Source organism: Mobula birostris, chromosome 5 (genome assembly GCF_030028105.1).
Source record: "Mobula birostris isolate sMobBir1 chromosome 5, sMobBir1.hap1, whole genome shotgun sequence".
In the NCBI taxonomy this organism is placed as follows: Eukaryota; Metazoa; Chordata; class Chondrichthyes; order Myliobatiformes; family Myliobatidae; genus Mobula; species Mobula birostris.
In genome coordinates, this window is record NC_092374.1 from 74,249,391 (window position 1) to 74,262,844 (window position 13,454).

At 40.4% G+C, this 13,454-nt stretch overlaps 1 protein-coding gene across 3 annotated transcripts in view; it reads right to left on the reverse strand.

The window, feature by feature from the left end:
- The window catches only part of dnah6 (dynein, axonemal, heavy chain 6), a 408,231-nt gene that overhangs the window by 129,563 nt on the left and 265,214 nt on the right, over window positions 1–13,454 (reverse strand). For all 3 annotated transcript variants that reach the window (XM_072258211.1, XM_072258210.1, XM_072258212.1), the window contains 2 exons: window positions 3,210–3,471; window positions 1,441–1,564 (listed from right to left, as the gene is read on the reverse strand). In XM_072258211.1, coding sequence (XP_072114312.1) covers window positions 1,441–1,564; window positions 3,210–3,471 — 386 coding nt within the window. The remainder of the gene's footprint in view (window positions 1–1,440; window positions 1,565–3,209; window positions 3,472–13,454) is intronic.

A 13,454-nucleotide genomic window follows, 5' to 3' on the forward strand; every position in this document is an offset into this window, starting at 1 on the left:
GCTGGGGACATTGTGATTGCAGAAAAGTGGAGTCTGAGATAGCAATGAGTCAAACCATTGTTAACTGTTTTGTATCAACCTGTTTTAATTACAAACAATGCAAGATATTTCCTTACATCTACCTTACTTATATCTTCAAACACCTTAGCTTGTACTCATAATTCACAAATGACAAGATTGCTTTAGCTTTATTTTCTATATTCCATAATTTACAAAGTGAATTCTGGTTAAGTGAGATATACCAGGACAAGTTCATTTCCACCCAATTAAGAGACTGCCCTAATTAGATAAAGTTTCAAGCAAATTGTTAAAAAGGTATAAAGAAGAAAAACTACAATTTAACTAAGTAACAAATTAAACACTTAAATGAAATACAAAACAAGTTAGAACACTACCAAAACCTCTACAGTATGATAAAGCTGTGTATTGGTTCCTAATAGTTACTGATGGAGGAGTGCATTTAGTGTATGCTGTTGTGTTCTTTTGAATGACTGTAAATGAATAAAAATACTGCAGACACCTAGTCCAGACAATGGACTATCTTCATACAATACTTTTGAGGATTGCATCTTCCAAATCTTCATTTTCATTGTAACATTCAAGATGATTGTTAATACCTTCAAACTCTTCATAGTTCCTAATTTGTTGAATTACTGAAATCATTTCATTTTCACTCCTGGATGGTTCTGGCATCTCCAAACCTGAATGCTTGAAACCACAATGAACAAAAGGCTTCTGCATTGTCTTACTGCTTATTTCTTACCAACTATCAGTGACAAAAGTCACTGCATTTTGAATACTGATGCTATTTAAAAAATGTTTACACTAAGCAGAATGTAGTGTCTAACAGTTACAACAGGTACATGCGACTAACACTAGCTAGAAACTGTACAGCAACAGTTTCCTGTCCCAATTAAGCGGCATAGTGTTCCCAATACAGCTGTTTTCTTGATTATTTTTGTTCTTTAAGAGTTATCCCAAATAAGCGGCTGCCTCCATTAACTGATGGCCTAATTATTATGACTAGAGTCCACTGTATTGCTTTATAAATTCCATGTTTAAACCAATGCAACCATATGTTATGCTGAAGACATGTTTCAACAAGATCAGCTGTAAAACTAGAGTTAAGCTTGCATAGTTATGCTTAAAGTAAATTTTATTATCAGAGTACATATATGTCACCACATACAACCCTGAAATTAATTTTCCTGCGGGCATACTCAGCAAATCTATAGTAACTATAGCAGGATCAATATTATTCATCCTTATGGTATCCAATCATATTTTCTACAATATGCCACAAAATGAAATTGCCAGCTGTATTCAGGTAATAATAAATGTGTGGGTACAACCCAATTGACCTAAAGCTTTCTCTGTTATTAATCTTGTATGATAAGTTTAATTGAATCTTATTGTGGAATAATTAAAAATGTATCTCACCTAGTTCCTCTTTTTCTCCAACAGTATGATCATATTGATTTTGAAGATCCTCCAGCTTCAAGTCAAGTTGTCGTAGCTTGACTTGTTTTTCTTTAAGGGTTCCCAATGTGGCATCAAGTTCAGCCTATTAATTACAATGTGTTGGACATCAAATCAATAATTAATGTAAGAATATTTGAAGATAACTTTCAAAATTGACATCTCTTTGTACCTACAACTTGTTTAAAGGATGTACTAACCAGAGAGAAATCAAGAATCACATCAGGCTCTGGGAGAACACTCTGTTGACTAGGAAGAGATGTTGGGGATCATGATACAAAGAAAGATCGTGTAATTGACACCCAGTCAGTATCAACAGAGATAGCCTTACCACCCTGTGAACTATCTCATTGTAAACATACCACTGTGAGCAAATTGAAGGATAGAACAAGAAAATGTGAGGTTCATCAAGCTTTGGACAATATCTAAACTCAGGTAGTGCATTTTGAAAGTTGCAAAAGTAAACTAATGAGTTGAATACTTAAAGAATTTTGAAAGTAAACAAAAGAATTATCAAGTCTTGTTTGAAACTACCACATAATTCTTTGAGTTGTCTGAACAAATCAGAGTTAATAAAGAAACATGGCTGTTAGAAGACTAGCCAATGACCTTGCCGAATAACTATACCATCTTATTAAACATGGTTCACCACATAGTTCAGTTATTAACTCTTTCACAGCTTCCAAAACTCAGAACCAGAATCAGATTTAATATCACTGGTATACATCATGAAATCTGTTGTTTTATGACAGCAGTATATTGCAAAACATAATAATAAAAAAATCTATAAATTGCAATAAGAAATATATTCATAAATTAAAACAAGTAAGTAAAGCAAAAAAAGAGAGAGAGAAAAGAAAATAAACAATTGCCTGTACTCAAATATTACTTGCTCCAGATGAAGCTGGTCAGGGTTTGATGCTGGCTCTGGCTGCTCTTCTCCAATGGCTGGACTCCAGGGGAACTAATGCTGATCAACCCATGAGGCACTTTTTAATATATTTCTTTGTATGCTTCCTAGCCTGGTTTGCTACTATCAGTTACATGGCTATCTGCTTTTCTGTCATTTTAACTTTTTGAAATTCCTTTAGGCACCATAACGTAATTAATCTACAACCTGAAAACCAGTTCTGCCATTATCAGGGTGTCCATTTACACCTCTGTACAGGATATCTGTTTATGGTGGAATACCCTTGTATGTTTGTTCTGTGCTCAGCCTTAGCTCATTAATGCTGTGTGGTCCCAACTCCACGTTTCCATATTGATGCTAACCACATGCCCAGGTGTCAATCACATGGCCTTGCTTCACTATATTTACTTTGTTCTGCTCTCACTACACAGTGCAGCAAAAGGAAAGTTCCTAAATTTGGAATGTGGTTGAGGAAAGTGCAATTGCAGTGAAGCATAACACACACCAGCAGCATTACCATTGTTTTGGACCTTAGTCTGCCACTAATTTCCCATACTAGCATATTTTTTTCTTTTTTTGAGGGTTTTAATTCTATACGTACTGTAATATACCAAAGGAATATCGAGTGCATAGATTTGTTAAGCCCCCACAGTCACTGCCCAGCTTGTTTAGATGGCACTAGAAATGGACCATCAGCAGAGAAGATTTGGTTTGAACTCAGTTATGGGCTCAAAAAAAAAAGCGTGGAATTAAAATCTGTTCTATTACTTTCATTTTTAAATTATGTCTTGTTATAGTTTTAAGTAAAGTTCTAACTCACCTGAGCTGCTGCAAGTTTTATCCGTTTTGGTTCAACCTCTTTAGAAACTCGGGAATACAGATCCATGGCTCTCACCCACATGCACATGGACTTACAAGCTTTAGACACTTTCTCTACTTTCTCAGGTACAAAATCTGGATGGTTAATATATTTCTGAAGTCGTTGCAGAATCTGTGGTTTAATGTTGTCTTTGTCATATTCCATGAGCTTCTTCAAGAAATTTGAATCACCAAGAACTTGCTTAGCTGAAGCCCAGTCAGTTCTATAACACAAAAAAAAGAAATCGAAGGAAATAGTTTCAAAAGTGAATGAACAAACTCAACAACAAATTTAACACCTATAAACTTAGTCTTGCAAATTGCTCTTGAAAATTTTACATATTATTAGGAATATAATCTCCAGGAACCATCAATCATTAACAAATGACAGGGGAAGCATATTTCAATATAATTCACTATTTTTCGTGAGGAACTTCTTTTGTGCAGTGCTAGGGACAACATGACAGAACGCAAGATACGCAACACCACACTACATATAGTTATACACAATATAACATACTCACAATAGATAATAATTACTAGAAGTTAATGCATGTGATTTAAAATACAAATACACATAAAAACAACAAACTGACAACTTTTACTGTCAGAGATGCGATGCATACTATATACTCAAAATTGGGTGTTGAGGAGGCGAATGGAGGAAGATACAAAACTAGATAAGCCTCTTCTGGTGCTGATGGGCAGGGACCTTTAGCAGCATCCAGATGGCATGAAAGTGTAGTATGTTTGAAGTGTATATGTAGTGTCCTATGCTATTTGTTCAGCCTTCTTTACTGTCCGTCCCTTATGGATGCTGCTGAGTGATTCTTGTTCCTGGTCAATGATTTTACTTCATATTCTGACAATTCTGTTGAGTGGGCTGAGGCTGATAGTGCTCATTGCTTCGAACCATGCCGAAACATTGTAGATTAATATTGATTCAATGACGCTTTATAGCGAATGAGGTCAATGAGGTCAGGAGATGGGGGAGATCTTAAACAGTTTTTTTAGCATCAGTATTTACTCAGGAAACTGGCATAGCGTATATGGAAGGAAGGGAAACAATCAATAGTATCATGGAACATATAGAGTTTAAAGAGGAGGAGGTGCTTGCTGCCTTACAGCGAATAAAGGTAGATAATTCCCCCAGGCCTGACATGATATTCCCTTGGACCTTGAGATAGACTAGTGTAGAAACTGCAGGGGCCCTGGCAGAAATACTTAAAAAGTCCTTAGCCACGGGTGCGGTGCCGGAGGATTGGAGGGTAGCTCATGTTGTTCTGCTGTTTAAAAAAGGCTCCAAAAGTAAACAAGGTAATTACAGGCCGGCGAGCCCAACATCAGTAGTAGGTAAGTTATTGGAAGGTATTCTGAGAGATCGGATATACAAGTGTTTAGACAGCCAAGGGCTGATTAAGGATAGTCAGCATGGCTTTGTGCATGGTAGATTGTGTTTAATGAATCTTGTAGAGTTGTTCGAGGAGGTTACCAAGAAAGCAGATGAAGAAAAGGCTGTGGATGTTGTCTGCATGGACTTTAGTAAGGCCTTTGACAAGGTCCCACATGGGAGATTAGTTCAGAAGGTTCAGACACTAGGTATCCATGGAGAGGCTGTAAACTGGATTCGAAATTGGCTGTGTGGGAGAAGACAGAGAGTGGTAGTGGATGATCGCTTCTCAGACTGGAGGCCTGTGACTAGTGGTGTGCCTCGGGGATCTGTGCTGGGACCATTGTTGTTTGTTGTCTATATCAATAATCTAGTGTGGTAATGTGGCAAATTGGATCAGCAAGTTTGCTGATGACACTAAGATTGGAGGTGCTGTGGACAGGGAGGAAGGCTTTCAAAGCTTGCAGAGGGATCTGGACCAACTGGAAAAATGGACCAGAAAATGGCAGATGGAATTTAATGCAGACAAGTGTGAGGTGTTGCATTTTGGAAGGACAAATCAAGGTAGGACATACACAGTAAATGGTAGGGCACTGAGGAGTGCGGAGGAACAAAGGGATCTGGGAGTTCAGATACATAGTTCCCTGAAAGTGGTGTCACAGGTAGAAAGGGTTGTAAAGAAGGTCTTCAGCATCCTGGCATTCATAAATCGAAGTATTGAGTATAGGACTTAGGATGTTATGGTGAGGTTGTATAAAACATTGGTGAGGTCCAATTTGGAGTATTGTGTACAGTTCTGGTCACCTAACTATAGGAAAGATATCAGTAAGATTGAAAGAGTGCAGAGAAGGTACTAGGATGTTACCGGATCTTCAGGAGTTGAGTTACGGGGAGAGATTGAACAGGTTAGGACTTTATTCCTTGGAGCGTAGAAGAATGAGGGGGGATTTGATAGAGGTTTACAAAATTATGAGGGGTATAGACAGAGTAAATGTGAGTAGGCTCTTTCCACTTAGATTAGGAGAGATAAATACAAGAGGACATGGCTTTAGGGTGAAAGGGGAAAGCCTTAGGGGGAACATTGGGGGAACTTCTTCACTCAGAGAGTGGTGGGAGTGTGGAACGAGCTGCCATCTGATGTGGTAAATGTGGGATCACTCTTAAGTTTTAAGAATAAATTGGATAGATACATGAATGGGAGAGGTCTGGAGGGTTATGGACTGGGTAGAGGTCAATGGGCCTAGTTGAATAAAGTTTTGGCACAGACTAGAAGGGCTGAATGGCCTGTTTTCCGTGCTGTAGTGTTCTATGGTTCTACGGTTCTACATCAAGTGTGAAGTATCAAGGACATGTAAAGAGCACAGTATAAAGAGATCTTCAGGTGTACAGCCACAGTCATCAGCAAATCCTATTTGCACACAGCTGCATCAGTTCACTCTGAAGTCCCCTATTACTAATAATCACTATTAAATAGCTCTCCTGATATCTGAGACATTCATAATGCAGCTTTGTTCATTTGAACTGAAATTTGTCAAAAATTAGAAAGGACAGACCGTAAGATCATAAGGTATAGGAGCAGAATTAGGCCATTTGGCCCATTGAGTCTGCTCTGCCATTTCATCATGACTGATCCATTTTTCCTCTCTTCCCAATCTCCTGCATTGCCCCCTGTATCCCTTTGTGCCCTGACCAATCAAGAATCTATCAACCTCTGCCTTAAATATGCATAAAAACTTGGCCTCCACAGCTGCCTGTGGCAAAGAATTCCACCGATTCACTACTCTCTGGCTAAAGAAATTCCTCCTCATCTCTGTTCTAAAAGGACACCCATCTATTTTGAGGCTGTGTCCTCTGGACTTAGACACTCTCACCATAGAAAACATTCTTTTCACATCCACTCTATCAAGGACTTTCACCATTCAACAGATTTCAATGAGGTCACCCCTCAACAAGTAACCAATGTCTAGTTTCTAACTGAATATCTACAGGTAAATTTTGCCCAGCAGATACGATATTTTCAGGCATAATACAAATAACAAAATGGATACTGGTCCTTTTCATAATATTAATATCATAGACTATAATAGAATTCTAATATTAATATCATAGAATCACACACCATATGGGATAGTTGGCTGAGAATAAATGTGTTGATCAACACCAGCACACCTCAAGGATCTGTGCTTAACCCACTCCTCTACTCTTTCTACATTCAGGACTGTGAGACTTAACTCAAATACTTCTATACATTCGCCAATGACATCACTGTTGTTGGCAATATCTCAGATAGTGACAATGAAGCGTAATGGATGAGATAGATCAGCTGGTTGTGTGATGTCACAACAACAGCCTTGAAATCAATGTCAGCAAGACAAAAAATATTAACTGTGGACTTCGAGAAGTCGGGAGAACACACACCAATCGGGTCAGTGGTGGAAAGGGTGGACAGTGTCAAGTTCCTGGACGTTAACATCTCAGAGGATCTAACCTGGGCCCAACATATTGATGCAATTACAAGTGCCAATGGTTGTACTTAACTAGAATTTTGAGGAGATTTGGTATGTCACCAAAGACTCTAGCAAATTTCTGCAGATGTATCATGGACACCGTTCTGACTGGTCGCATCGTCACCTGGTATGGAGGCACTTATGCTCAGGATTGTAAGAGAGTTCAGAGGTTTACAGACTCAGCCAGTTCCAACACAGGCACAAGCCTCTCCATCACTGAGGACACCTTCAAAAGGTGGTTCCTCAAGAAGGCAGTATTCCTGATTAAGGACCCTTGCCATCAGGGACATATCCTTTGTTCAATACTACCATCCGGGAGGAGGTACAGGATCCTGATGACCTCACTCAACATTGTAGGAACAACTACTTTCCCTCTGCCATCAGATTTCTGAATGGTCCAAGAACCCTGAAAACTAACTTTCTATTTCTCTATTGCACTATTTACCTAAGATGCACTATACTATTGACCTAAGATGACGCGGATAAGTCGCGACGCTTTGCTTGCGGCTCTGATGGGAATCAGCAAATATTCCCGTTTAGGACTACTACAACTGAAATCCGGTTATAGCCATGTGTAATTAAGTAAGCAGCATTATATTAAGATAACTAAAAAATCTATTGATATTCAAAATTGATGGATCCCAGACTGCAAACTTAGGTTATGAGTACGATTCCCCTTTAAGAAACATAATCACGGAAGCTGAGCCTATCTACAGGTACAATTGAAACACTGATGCCTTAGATCCCCAAACCAAATATGCTGCTGGTGAAAGTACAGTCTCTGGAAAAGAAAATTGAAGACCTCAGAGCAAAATTGCTATACCAAAAGGACATCAGAGACTGTTGTGTACTTTGCATCATATAAACGTGACTACCTCCTGTCATTTTGGGCACAGCAGTGAAGATTTTTTTTTCAAAGGTAGAAGAGGCAGAGTCTGCTTTATGATTAACTTATCGTGGTGCACAGATGTGGTGGCTATGTCTCAGTCTTGCTCACTGACCTGGAACGACTAGTGGTCAAATATCGTTCATTTTATCTGCCAAGGTAGTTTTCTTTCATCATCCTGGTAGTGGTATATATTCTACCTCTGGCCAATGTCAGGCAGACACTGGAGGGAGCTCCACAGTCAGCAAACACAAAACAACGCACCATGATGGTTTCATTGCAGGGGATTTCAACCAGGCCAGCTTGAAGAAATCTCTGAACAACGATCACCATCATATCACCCATAGAACCAGAGCAGCCAACACACTTGACCACTGTTATACCATTATCAACTAATTCCAGTGTAAGAGTCTTTCATGATCGTGACATCCGAACAGACACCAAAATGTTAGTGTACAAAGCAGTGGTAATCCCAACACTCCTGCATGCATCAGAAACCTGGACAACATACCGACGACATCTGAAGGCACTTGAAAATTGCCATCAACACTGTCTTCGAAACATCTTAAATATCAGCTGGGAAGATAGAAGGACCAACGATAGTGTGCTAAATGAAGCAAAAGCAACAAGCACTGAAGCCTACTTCATCGAGAACCAACTAAGATGGAGTGGTCATGTTGTTCGGATGAAAGATGAACGTCTGCCGAAACAAATCTTCTACTCCCAGCTTAAAGAAGGCAAACATAAAAGAGACGGACAACAGAAGAGATTCAAAGACATCTTAAAAGCCAACATGAAGAAATGTAACATCGACATCAACAATTGGGAAACCAATGCCAAGGACAGGAAACTCTGGCAAGCCATTATCCGAGAAGGAACAGCAACTTTCGAAGCCAAAAGATGTGCAGAATTAGAAGAAAAGAGAAGAAAATGGAAAGAGAGGCAGCAACAACCAAAGCCTGATCTGCCATCTGGAAATACCTGTCCTGAATGCAGAAGAACTTTCAGAGACAAGATTGGACTCATAAGCCACTTGAGAGCCCATAAGTAGATCAACAGAACGAAGACCATCATCCTTGACCTCGAGGTATAGCCATGACCACTATTAGAATGGGTTATCGTGCCATCCCACACCTACACTTTGAAAAATCTGATCACCTGGCCGTACATCTACTCCCAGCATATAGGCAGTGGTGATGACCAATAAGGTATAGTCAAGGAAGGTGGAGGAGTACTTATAGGACTGCTTTGAGTCCATGGGCTGGACAATCTTAGAATCTGAATAAATACATCATATTTGTCACTGACTTCATCAAGATATGTGTAGATTAGCATGTACCTTCGAAAACATACCAGGCATACCCAAACCAAATGCCATGGATGAACCAAGAGATTCATAGTCTGCTAACAGCTCGATCTGTGGCATTCAAGAACAGTGATCCAGAACTATATAATAAGTCAAAGTGTGACATATGGAAGGCTACTTTGAGAGTGAAAAAATAATACTAATTGAGGTTGAGACAGAATCGGATGCATATCACCTGTGGGAGGTTTTGCAAGCCATTACTTCATACAAAGTGAAGGAATGGCTGTGATGCTTTACTCCCAAGTCAGCTCAATGCCTTTTATGCATGCTTAGAAAGGGAGAATAAAACTACACCTGTGCAAATCCCTGCAGGATCTGGTGACTCTGTGATCTCTGCCTTGGAGGCCAACATCAGAACATCTTTCAGAGGGTGAACTCTCGCATGGTGTCAGAAACTGATAGTGCACCTGGTAGGACACTGAAAACCTGTGCCAACCAACTGGTAGGAGTGTTCAAGGCCATCTTCAAACTCTCACTGCTGCAGTTGGAGATTCCTAGCTTCTTCAAAAGGGCAATAAATGTACCACTGACCAAGAAGAGCAGGATGAGCTGCCTCAACAATTATTGCCCAGTGGCACTCATATCTGTTGTGATGATGTGCTTTAAGAGGTCCGTCATGGCTAGAATCAACTCCTGCCTAGCAAGGACTTGGACCCACTGCAATTTGTCTATTGCCACAATAGGTCTACAGCAGATAAAATCTCACCGGCTCTCCACTCGGCCTTGGATCCCTTGGACAATAGCAATACATGTCAGGCTGCTGTTTATTGATTACAACTCAGCATTCAACACAATTATATTCTCAGTTCTAATCAACAACCTCCAAAACCTTGGCCACTGTAATTCCCTCTGTGACTGGGTCCTTGACTTCATCACCAAAAGACCACAGTCTGTACAGATCAGAAATAACATCTCTTCCTCACTGACAATCAACGCTGGTGCACCTCAAGGATGTGTAATTAGCCCACTGCTTTAGAAACATAGAAACATAGAAAATAGGTGCAGGAGTAGGCCATTCAGCCCTTCGACCCTGCACCGCCATTCAGTGTGATCATGGCTGATCATCCACCTCAGAACCCTGTACTTGCCTTCTCTCCATACCCCCTGATCCTTTTAGCCACAAGGGCCATATCTAACTCCCTCTTAAATATAGCCAATGAACTGGCCTCAACTGTTTCCTGTGGCAGAGAATTCCACAGATTCACCACTCTCTGTGTGAAGAAGTTTTTCCTCATCTCGGTCCTAAAAGACTTCCCCTTGATCCTTAAACTGTGACCCCTCATTCTGGACTTCCCCAACATCGGGAACAATCTTCGTACATCTAGCCTGTCCAATACCTTTAGGATTTTATACGTTTCAATAAGATCCCCCCTCAATCTTCTAAATTCCAGCGGGTATAAGCCTAGTCGATCCAGTATTTCTTCATATGAAAGTCCTGCCATCCCAGGAATCAATCTGGTGAACCTTCTTTGTACTCCCTCTATGACAAGGATGTCTTTCCTCAGATTAGGGGACCAAAACTGCATACAATACTCCAGGTGTGGTCTCACCAAGGCCTTGTACAACTGTAGTAGTACCTCCCTGCTCCTGTACTCAAATCCTCTTGCTATGCATGCCAGCATACCATTTGCCTTTTTCACCACCTGCTGTACCTGCATGCCCACTTTCAATGACTGGTGTACAATGACACCCAGGTCTCGTTGCACCTCCCCTTTTCCTAATTGGCCACCATTCAGATAATAATCTGTTTTCCTGTTTTTGCCACCAAAGTGGATAACCTCACATTTATCCACATTAAATTGCATCTGCCATGAATTTGCCCACTCACCTAACCTATCCAAGTCACCCTGCATCCTCTTAGCATCCCCCTCACAGCTAACACTGCCACCCAGCTTCGTGTCATCTGCAAACTTGGAGATGCTGCATTTAATTCCCTCATCTAAGTCATTAATATATATTGTAAACAACTGGGGTCCCAGCACTGAGCCTTGCGGTACCCCACTAGTCACTGCCTGCCATTCTGAAAAGGTCCCATTTATTCCCTCTCTTTGCTTCCTGTCTGCTAACCAATTCTCTATCCACATCAATACCATACCCCTAATACTGTGTGCTTTAAGTTTGCACACTAATCTTCTGTGCGGGACCTTGTCAAAAGCCTTTTGAAAATCCAAATATACCACATCCACTGGTTCTCCCCTATCCACTCTACTAGTTACATCCTCAAAAAATTCTATGAGATTCGTCAGACATGATTTTCCTTTCATAAATCCATGCTGACTTTGTCTGATGATTTCACTGCTTTCCAAATGTGCTGATAGCACATCTTTGATAACTGACTCTAGCATTTTCCCCACCACTGGTGTCAGGCTAACCGGTCTATAATTCCCTGGTTTCTCTCTCCCTCCTTTTTTAAAAAGCGGGGTTATATTAGCCACCCTCCAATCCTCAGGAACTAGTCCAGAATCTAAAGAGTTTCGAAAAATTATCACTAATGCATCCACTATTTCTTGGGCTAGGCTACTTCCTTAAGCACTCTGGGATGCAGACTATCTGCCCCTGGGGATTTATCTGCCTTTAATCCCTTCAATTTACCTAACACCACTTCCCTACTAACGTGCATTTCTGTCAGTTCCTCTATCTCACTAGACCCCCTGTCCGCTACTATTTCCGGAAGATTAATTATGTCCTCCTTAGTGAAGACAGAACCAAAGTAGTTATTCAATTGGTCTGCCATGTCCTTGTTCCCCATGATCAATTCACCTGTTTCTGACTGTAAGGGAGCTACATTTGTCTTAACCAATCTTTTTCTTTTCACATATCTATAAAAGCTTTTACAGTTACTTTTTATGTTCCCTGCCAGTTTTCTCTCATAATCTTTTTTCCCTTTCCTAATTAAGCCCTTTGTCCTCCTCTGCTGGACTCTGAATTTCTCCCAGTCTTCAGGTGAGCCGCTTTTTCTGGCTAATTTGTATGTTTCTTCTCTGGAATTGATACTATCCCTAATTTCCCTTGTCAGCCATGGGTGCACTACCTTCCCTGGTTTATTCTTTTGCCAAACTGGGATGAACAGTTGTTGTAGTTCATCCATGCAATCTTTAAATGCTTGCCATTGCATATCCACTGTCAACCCTTTAAGTATCATTTGCCAGTCTATCTCAGCTAACTCACGTCTCATACCTTCAAAGTTACCCTTCTTTAAGTTCAGAACCTTTGTTTCTGAATTAACTATGTCACTCTCCATCTTAATGACGAATTCCACCATATTATGGTCACTCTTACCCAAGAGGCCTCTCATGACAAGATTGCTAATTAATCCTTCCTCATTGCTCAATACCCAGTCTAGAATGGCCTGCTCTCTAGTTGGTTCCTCGACATGTTGGTTCAGAAAACCATCCCGCATACATTTCAAGAAATCCTCTTCCTCAGCACTCTTACCAATTTGGTTCACCTAATCTATATGCAGATTGAAGTCGCCCATTATAACTGCTGCTCCTTAATTGCACGCATTTCTAATTTCCTGTTTAATGCCATCCTCAACCTCACTACTACTGTTAGGTGGCCTATACACAACTCCCACCGTTTTCTGCCCCTTAGTGTTATGCAGCTCTACCCATATCGATTCCACATCCTCCCGGCTAATGTCCTTCTTTTCTATTGCGTTAATCTCCTCTCTAACCAGCAATGCCACCCCACCTCCTTTTCTTTCATGTCTATCTCTCCTGAATACTGAATATCCCTGAATGTTGAGCTCCCATGCTTGGTCACCCTGGAGCCATGTCTCTGTGATCCCAACTATATCATATTCATTAATAATAACCTGCACTTTCAATTCATCCACCTTGTTACGAATGCTCCTTGCATTGACACACAACGCCTTCAAGCTTGCTTTTACAACACTCTTAGCTCTTATACAATTATGTTGAAAAGTGGCCTTTTTTGATTTTTGCCCTGGATTTGCTGGCCTGCCACTTTTACTTTTCACCTTACTACTTTTTGCTTCTACCCTCATTTTACACTCCTCTGTCTCTCTGCACTTGTTCCCATCTCCCTGCCACATC